Source organism: Chiloscyllium plagiosum, chromosome 33 (assembly GCF_004010195.1).
Source record: "Chiloscyllium plagiosum isolate BGI_BamShark_2017 chromosome 33, ASM401019v2, whole genome shotgun sequence".
Classification (NCBI taxonomy): Eukaryota; Metazoa; Chordata; class Chondrichthyes; order Orectolobiformes; family Hemiscylliidae; genus Chiloscyllium; species Chiloscyllium plagiosum.
The window spans coordinates 15,738,973-15,748,871 of NC_057742.1; the positions used below are offsets into that span (position 1 = coordinate 15,738,973).

The 9,899-nt window shown below is 35.9% G+C and overlaps 1 protein-coding gene across 4 annotated transcripts in view; it reads left to right on the forward strand.

Annotated features, from left to right (window-relative positions):
- Positions 1 to 9,454, forward strand: part of nbr1a (NBR1 autophagy cargo receptor a) — a 73,635-nt gene extending 64,181 nt beyond the window's left edge. For 2 of the 4 annotated variants that reach the window (XM_043675024.1, XM_043675022.1), the window contains exons 21-22: positions 2,614 to 2,713; positions 5,764 to 9,454. In XM_043675024.1, coding sequence (XP_043530959.1) covers positions 2,614 to 2,713; positions 5,764 to 5,937 — 274 coding nt within the window. In that variant the 3' untranslated portion in view covers positions 5,938 to 9,454. Of the gene's footprint in view, positions 1 to 2,613; positions 2,714 to 4,169; positions 4,374 to 5,763 lie in introns of those variants that run through there. The other 2 variants (XM_043675025.1, XM_043675026.1) reach the window with 2 other exon arrangements.
- The last annotated feature ends 445 nt before the right edge of the window (positions 9,455 to 9,899 follow it).

Sequence of the window (9,899 nt, forward strand, 5' to 3'; positions counted from 1 at the left end):
TCACTATCCTATCTACCTGTGACTCCACTTTCAAGGAGCTATGAACCTGCACTCCAAGGTCTCTTTGTTCAGCAACACTCCCTAGGACCTTACCATTAAGTGTATATGTCCTGCTAAGATTTGCTTTCCCAAAATGCAGCACCTTGCATTTATTTGAATTAAACTCCATCTGCCACTTCTCAGCCCATTGGTCCATCTGGTCAAGATCCTGTTGTAATCTGAGGTAACCCTCTTTGCTGTCCACTACACCTCCAATTTTAACCATGTTAATGAGAAAAATACTTCACAAAAAATCCTTTGGAGTTTGGAGCTTTTTGGATTTTGAGCTTTCATAGGAATGGTTGTCTACCTGTACTTACATAAAACAGGTTGTTTCTATGTTGGATTGGCTGGCTGGTAGAAAACCAAATATGCATGAAAATCACCTTCTTTAAATATCAGGATGTAACCAATGAGATCCTACAGAATCTGAGGTAGGCTTCCAACATTTTACAATTTATGTCAATGACTTGAATGAGGGGATTGAAGGCAAGGTGGCTAATTTCATAGATGATGCAAAGGTAGGTACGAAAGTTTTGAAGATGACGTAATGAGGATGCAGACCAGTACGCATCAATTCAGTGAATCGGCAAAATCTGGCACTGGAGTACAATGAGGGAAAATGTGAAGTTACTCATTACATAAATGGAGAATGACTGCAAGGTCTATTGAGATCTAGGCATTCTAGTGCATGAGTCACAAAATATTAGTGTACAGCATGTAGTCAGAAAGGCTAATTGATTCTAACCTTTATTACAAACTGAATTGAATATAAAAGTAAGGAGTACTTCAGTTGTGCAAGGCATTGTTGAGACCATATTTCAAATTCTTTGTACAATTTTGTCAGTCTTTCTTATGGAAAGAATAAGTAAGTTTGAAGTGGTTCAGAGCATATTTGCTCGACTAATATCTGGAAAGAGTGGGTGGCCTTATGAGGAAAAATTAGACAGCTGGGTTTGTTTTCACTGTGGTCCAAAAGAACAAGGATGGTTTGATTGAAGGTTATAAGATCCTGAATGGTTCTATGAAATGGACATGGAAGGGAGTTCAAAGCTAGGGAACGTTATTTTAAAATTAGTTGCAGCAAGTTTTGGACAGATTTTGTGGAAATATTTTCTTTGAGCGGGTTGTACATCTTTGGAGCTCTGCCTGAAAGTGGTGGAGGTGGGGTCATTGAATATTTTGAAAGCAGAGGGAGATGGATTCTTGTTGGGCAGGAGATTTGAAGGTTATCAGAGGTTGATGAGCTTGTGGAATTTGGAAAACAAACAGATCAGCCGTAATCTTATTGAGTGGTAGAACAGGCTTGGAAAGCCAAAAGGCCTCATAATTTCCTAATTCATATGTATATTAATGTATTCTTATTTTGTCTTCTATGTGGACTTAAAACATTTTTTCAAACCTTTGTTGTGGGCAAATCACCATAAGTTACCTTTAATCTGACTATTTATTAAGAAATCTCCCAGGCAATCAAGTACTGAAGCAGTGATTTAAACTTTAATGCATGTAGCAACCAAACTAAGACCCCTTAAATAAGCAAGTTAAGCCTTATACCTCAACTTGGCTCTTCCCCAATTAATGGTGGAGTTTAACTATGATTCCAACCAGAAATGTCTGTCTCTGGAACTATTCAGGGTTCAATGCTTGTGCATTGTTGTTCTTCGAAGTTCTGCTTATGAAGGGTTCTAGTGTTAGATTCTCGTACAGACTTTTGTCCTCCAGATCTACGTGGTGATATTAATGATGATTCTTTAGATTTTTTTCATCCAAAATATTGCAGGTCTGCAGTTTGCCTTCTTCTCAGAAGTAGCTTCCTTGTTCCTTGTTGCATTGGCATTGACTGTCTGTTTGAAGACACCGCTTTCCTGTGATTCTCTCCTTAAATTCTTCAGCAGGACAATCAGTTCTCCCTGTGGCATGAAGCAGCCAGTAACCAAATAGATGTCAAAACCATTCTGTTCATGTAGTTTCAACTCCTTCTGTTCCCACCCATGACTAATTGCTTTCAATTTCTGTAAAAGTTTGTTGTTGTCATTTAATAGTTTATTCCAGGCACAGTTATTGCTGCTTCTTTCAGTGTGAAACTGTTTATCTTTATTGATTCTTTCAATACATGAGCAGTTACTGAAGCTCTAATGTTTATAATATCACACCTTGCTCCAGTGTCATAAGAAATTCGGAGCAGTAATACCTTGGTGTCCTTTGGGGATGACAAAATTAGCTAAAGTGCCTGGTCACCTTCAGGAAGCCTTAATTTTGATTGGTGAAGGACAAGATAGGCTTTTGTGTTGATGCTCCGAGTGTTGAATACATTTCCCAGCATTGAGTGTCTTGCCTCTTATGTGAAATTACAGTTGGGAAGTGACGAAAACCTGTGGGACTATATGTTTACCAGGACTCTGCCTGCATGAGAGAGCAACAAAGTCTTTGGAAGGAAGAGCATTTAAAATATGTTACTTTTTATCCTTGAATGTGGTTTTTTTATATCCCAACTTAAACTTGGTTAGCAGATCTAATCAGAAACAATTTTACAAATTGAAATTGCTATTATATGTATTTGATTTTTCTTTGTAGACACCACAGTGGGATTGCTGGTGAGCTTGTGAAGGGAGCCCTGTCTGTAGCAGCCTCTGCTTATAAGGCTCTTTTTTCAGGGGATACCAGTGTGACTCAGGTATTTATTTTTTTAAATAAAACCATTGGATGACTGTTATCATAGATCCACAAGATGGTTTTTAGTGCCTTAAAACCATGTGATCTGTGTATTCTTAGTGACATTACACTATTAATAAAAAATTACGATCATCCATTTCTACATTGAGGCCTATTCTGTGCTTCAAACGTTATAGCTACTTGAAACTGAGTACCTTCCCAGTGATACTAACCCAGCTGATGAATAAGATTAGCGAAAGCCAGACAGCCGCTCATATACTTAGCCAGGTAGGAGGAACACTGATAAAAGAGAGGTAAAAATATTTTGCTAAAGCTCCCTTTTTGCACTTTATTATGATTGCCTGAGTCAGGTTAAATGAGATATTTAGACAAATTATGTCACATTGGTCACTGTTATTTCTCAATATTAGTCCAAAAACCAAGTGCTGTCATGGTAATCCTTTGTCTATCTTCAACAATTTACATTATTGTGACTGGTAAGGACTTTTTAAAAAGTTCATCATGGAGTATTGGTATCACTGGATAGGCTAATATTTGTTGTCCATCCCTCACTTACCAGGAGAAAGTAGTAGTGAACTGTCTCCTTGACAGTTCAGTGGGCTAGGGAGACTCACAGCTGTTAGAATATGAGTACCAGGATTTTGACCCAGTGACAATGAAGGAACAGTGATAGAACTCCTAAGTCTGGTATGTTCGATCCTATTACTCCCTTTTTCCACCATGTATACTCCCAAATGGTAGAAAGGTTACTGTCACCAAAGAAAGTTATAAACTTAGTGAATAAAATAGTCAGTGTCTGACTGAATTTAATACTGTTTCATTGAATAGGTTGGTGCATAATTTTCAGGCCTGTGGTGCAGATCATCATGAATTTCTAGGATTAGCTAGCTCGTTGGTAGGTAGCTAGAATACTGGTGTAAATGCCCTGAAGATAGCTGATTTTTAAGATCAGATGTTAGAATCTCTGCTAATAAATGAAGACCTAATTCTGTCAAGGTGATTGAATTTTCATAGAACGCCAAATTGGAAGAAGTGACAAATGATGGTTTGAGCACAGTGCACAAATCAAAAAGATCACTGGAAGCTTCATCAGTTAATGTTGCTATTTCATATGTAAAGTTGAGTTTCAGTTACAAAAGAATGCTATGTAGAAAGATGATTGGTTAGATGATATAGATAGATGGTTAGTTTCTCAATAAGTAGTAGATCTTTCGCCAAAACAATTGATACCATGGTCACAGGCAGTTGGAAAAGTGAAAAATCAGATATTGTGCTGATAGGTAGTAATTTATAACGAGATGCAATTTTAAAATTACCTGACCTTGCCACATTTCGAATACTACATGCAGTTTGCCTATTTGTTTAAAGTATAGTATCTCTTGTATATGTGTGCTTCCCTAATTCTGGACATTTGATTTGATTTCAATTGCTTCACCATGTTGTGCTTATACTTTCAGCTACCTGAGGTCTAAGCTCGGAATTCTCTCCCTAAGCCTCTTCATAATCACTATCTTCTTAAAGTGATCCTTGAAACCTACATCTCTGATCAAGCTTTCCGTCTTGTGCCCTACTATCTCCATCCATAGCTCAGTGTCATTGTTTCACAACATTCTGTGAAGTGCCTTTGGAAAGCTTAAATATTAAAGACCCAATAGAAATTGTGGATGTTGTATCAAGTTCTTGAAGGAAATGGAAAAGAGTGCTGCTAAATTACGTCTAAAGTAGTTTTGAATAAAGGCTAAGGAGGGAATATTCTGTTGCAGAATAATGGAAAAGGCAAAGGATTAGTTGAGGATGGGGGAATACTTAATCTGAAAAAGCATTACTGTAATAAATTTTAAAATTGCCTTGTGCAGTTAGATGCAAGTGAGTTGGCAGACCAAACAACAGTAACATAAAAATACTGTGGCTACAAGAGCATGTCAGAGGTTCAGAATCCTTCAGTGAGTAACTCACCTTCTCAAAGCCTGACCATCCTCTGCAAAGTAGAAGTGTGATGGAATCAATTTGCTTTGAGTACTGCTACAACAACACTCAAGAAACTTGACACCACCTAGGACAGAGCAGCCGGTTGATTGAAACCCATTACAAACATTCAGTCACTCCACCACATGTACTTAAAATTAGGAGTAGGTTTGTTTTTGTCACATGTACTCAAGTACAATGGTATAAGAATATAGTAAAGTGTAAAAAGCTGCCACTTCTGGCGCTGACTAGGTACAAAGGTGCCCAGGTACAAAGTCTTAAGTATAAATTAGAAAAATAATGAAACAAAGTTAAAAGTTCAGTGTTACTGTCCTTCTAAAGCAGAGAAAGAGTTTTGGAAAAAAAAAGCAGATGGAGCAAACGAGTCCATGCTGGACTTCAACTCAAACCCACTCTGGGCTTCACTTCAAGGCTGGGAGTCCCTTGAGTCCACACTGGACCTCATTTGGAGTCTGAGCAGCATTGTATACCATCAACAAGTTCTCTTGCAGAAATTCATCAAGGCCCTTTAGCACCTTTCAGCCCCACAACCGATACCATCTCGAAAGACAAGAGCAGCAGTTGCATGGGAATGCCACCAGCTGCAATTTCCCCTCAAAAGCGCTCACCATCAAAACTTGGAAATTAATGCTCTTTCTTAATAAGTGTCACTGGGTCAAAATCCTCCAACGCCCTCCCTAAAAGTACTGTGGCTGTGTCTATAGTAAATGGATTGCAGCAGTTTGTGATGGCAGCTCAACGTTCCCTTCTCAAGGGCAGTAGAGAAGAATGTTGATAATATCAATAATGTGCGCAATCCCTAAATTAATTTGCTTTTAAAAGTCATGAACGGAACCCTTTTTAGAAATGAGGTTAAAGGATGAGCTGGTATGGGTCCTCTGATAATGATTGGATTAATGATAGTAGATTTTATTCTCTGACAGTCTAGAGGGTAGATATTCAAAATAATTAGTAATAAAATTAAATACTTCCAAAGCATAGTGTGGATGATGATAAATTTCAGCTGTTTATGTGTTGAAAAAGGTCCTGCTGAACTCAATTTCTAACTTGTTTTCCTCTGCTTAGGCTGAAGCAACAGAAAATCAAACTGCATCTATGATGGATATTCTTTTTGAAATGGGATTTTGTGACAGACAACTAAATATGAAACTGCTCAAAAAACATAGCAACAATCTTGTTGAAGTTGTCACTGAACTTCTCCACATCAATGAGAACGACTGGCATGCTAATCGGCATTGAATATACACGTTTACATGGATTACATCTTAGTTAACATGAGCTGCCACATTTTTTTGCACAATAGCAGTAATCAAGGATAACACCCACACGACGATATCAATATTCTAAGAGTTCATTTTCAGTGATGTGCTCCATTGCATTAACGTGGAGTTCATTTATTATTGAGAAAAGTAATGTGCTTGCTTTCTCTATTCCATATTAATCCACAACTCACGACTTAGTGGGGGTTTTTATAAAGTTAAAGCCAGAAGAAAAGCAGCTCAAGATGTTTGTGAGTCTTTGAGTCTGTTTAATTATTTTTTTGGGAAAATTGGTCCATGTTGTTGGTCCTCATTACACTAAACTCAGAAAATAGTACATTAAACACCTCTTTGCATTGCAACATAATGTATATATTTGGTTTTGGAAAAGCAATATAACATGCAGGGTATGATTCCACATACAGTTAAACACTACAGTAAATCTGTATCAATGCAATGTGTGTATTAGGGACACGTTCTCACGAACATGTTTTTTTAAAAGTGATTCTTCCAGGGCAGAACATTCTATGAGCTAATAGTATCATTTGGATAGATACAATTGAAACTTTGTTTCAGATTACCCATTTTGAAGAAGCAGTGTGAAACTACTTCTGCAGTTTGATCATCTTTAAATTTGCTGTATAACTCAAATATTCAGTGTAGCTGAAACATGCATTAACAATAATAGCATTTGACATAGCCCTTATTCATTTACTAAACAAGTCTGCTGTTATTAGAGATATTATTTTGGGCTGTGGAAAATAGAATGTGTGCGTTGTGCATGGATAAATTCTTGTGCTTGATAATTTCTTAAGCAGCCACAATATGCTTAACACAAAATTCGAAGTGTCATAATCAGACTGTTAAAAAGCGTTAGTGTGATGGAAGTAGGAAAAGCTTAATTTGAAAAAAGAATTCTTCTGGAAGTGGGTAAAAAAAATTACATTTTCTTAATCTTTTATTTATGTTTTCTTCAACTGGTTTATTATATGGAAGTTATGCATTTTGGAATAATCATTGTAGCTTTAGTTGGCTATAATCAATATATGCTTCTGAGGTCTGGTGTCCTCAGTAGATTCGTCTCGGCTATATTGCAAAACTGACATTTAATATTCTAATGATCTAGCCATGTTTTGTGTCCAGTCTTTAGTAGCAACATATGGTAATGTTTGGTTTGAAATCACTCTGTAGGGCTTTGAAATAATGTAACTCTCTTAAAGGTATTTTTTCTGTTTAAGGACTGGAGTATATTAAGGATTTTGTATTGATCCAATTGCAGATAATTACAAATTTGGAGGAACCAGCCTTTGCATGTATTACAATCCATGCAATGATATTATATTCTCCATCCAAGTAGGCCAGCTATTCTTTTTTTCAGTCTGGAAATGTGGTACTAATTTGTGATACTTGTTAGTTAAATATTCTGATAAAACTTTGATATATAGTTGGGATTTGAAGAATTCTGCTAATATTGAGATTCCGTGAGCTGTTTGCTCATTCTAGCAGTTTCACAGTTTGGTACTTTTGAAGAATTTAATGTGTATATAATCATTAACGTCTACACACTTTTATCCAAAGGTGAAAGCACATGGTGGGATGTGCATGCCAACTGTTCTATTACTCAAGAGGAAAGCCTCTAATAACGCCAGAATCTTTAGATCTGACTTTCTCTCTCTCTCCCTTTTATCCCTCACCTATGAAGAATAAAACTTTCTTCAAGTGGTTGGTTCCTGTGACTGAATTGGTAAGCAGTGATTTAGACATTTTTGATGAGGACATCTGTAGTTGGATTCATTAATAGTTGAAAAAAACGATCAAAATGAGTTTTGGATGATCTTTGAGTTTCCATAGTTTGGAACTAGTATAAATGTAGTTAATTGGTTACCAATTAGTTTTCCAAGGAATCCTGATCTTTGAGTAACACAAAAGTAAATATTGGATACGCTAAAGGAAACAAATGCTTAACATAATGTCAATATGGACAGCCAGTATTCTTGGTAAAAGAACATTTTAGGCAAGAAGCAACTTGCTCCTTTTTTATAAACTTCCATATCCCGTCATTAGTGATTAAAAGAAAAGAAGTGCTGGTAAACCCATTTTTGAACTCTGTTTAATGTTCATCTTTTTTTAAAAAAGTGAGCATTTTAAAATCTGTTTTATAATAATAGCATCATATTTAAGTTTATGATATAGAAGTCCAGATTCTCAAGATTTGCTCAATACCTTTAGCATCAAGTTTAGCTTCATTGCTGCCAAGATGAAATCAGCGTTGAAGTAAGCATTAAAAGCAATAAGCAGATAAGATAAATAAGATCGGGTTTGATTTCTGTAATTGCCATTTCTAAGATTCTGATATGGAGGCTACAACAATATTTACAGTTTTGGTGGCTATTTTGCAGTAGTTACAAATGTCTTTTAATACTTAAAAATGTGTTCATTGTAAGAATTTCCACACTAGTTGCTATTGAAGTTGTCCATTCAGCAAGTTGCAGTGCTATAGTACACAATATGTTGGATAGTTAAGGTGGACCTCCTGGACTTCTGTTATAATTAGCATTCTACAATTTTACTCTAAGCTGCAAACTTTTAAAGGTCATGAGTACTATGCTGTACTGAATTGTGTGTTGCTGTTTCTTTCAGATAATTGTGTGGTCCTAGTCTAGAATTCTTGAAATTGATATATTGTACTCTATAGAATGCAAGAAAAAGTTACTGTTTCCCCGTAAACTTGCGCCATGACATAATTTGCAAATTTGCATCAGTTATAAAAAAAAAAGTTCAAAATATACATCCAATGACTATGTACCTTTTTGAAGTGACACAATTATCAGTTTACCTTAAAAATCAAGTATTCAAACTAATATCAAAATGCTAGTATTTTTAGAGGATCTAAAACTAAAAGATCTATTGGTAGATCTGTTACTGTGTAGGAATTCCCTGGTCAACAGGTTTTATACTAACAAGTGATTTACATGTTTACACAGCTCGTCTTCACAGTATGGGCTGAATGAAGGGTGCGCACTTGCATTATTCAGTTGACGGGTTCTTCCTTGGTACCGTTCCACCTTAGAATTAATGGCTGGTGATATTACATTTTGAAATAAGAATTGGAGCAAAAATCCTTTAATAAAATAAACTGGAGATAAAAGTATACTTCCATGTTTCAAGGATATAATGGATATTACATACATAGGAGCCATTGAGCTTTAATTTATACAGTTCATTCATATTCTGCATCCATTCATCCTTGCACATAATTTATCACAACGTTTGCAGTTTATTAAGATAAAAATTAATGCTTTAGTAACTTCTGATGGCTTCATTTGCACATTATCTACATTTGCATGTAATTGTCTTAAATCAGTTTTAGAGTATCAACTTGCATATATTGCTCAACCTTCTTCACAGATCTGTATTTTTCTGTCCTTTTAAAATGTGATGTAAATGAATTTTGAATCCCAGATAAATGAATCAATAAAAGTATTGTTTAAGTACAATGAAGTCGTGCCCATATTTATCTTCAGCACCTCTACCATCACAAAAATGGATTGAATTGCTGTTCTGCCAAACAGGTTAGGGCATTTGTTCTGCATTTGTTTTTTGTTTTCGTTGGTGTTTGTCACTCATCATAAATGTGATATTGGCCCTTGACTGCTATGAAAAAATGAGCAGCTTCCAGGCAAATATTGTTTTGAAAGGTAATGTGTTCTTTCAAATGTGAATGATGTCTGTTTTCATTTTGTTGCCCTTCAGGAATGTGCGCAAGGTTTTATTTATTTGAAGCAAGAATATCTGTAACTTGAATACTCTGTGTAGTGAAGAAAATGCTGTCTACTTGTAAAGCCACTCCAAACTGGGAAATATTAAGATGATCCACAGTGAATTTTCTCTTGCTATATATTTTATATGTAAGAGCCACCGGGTATACAGAGGAGGAGAGGA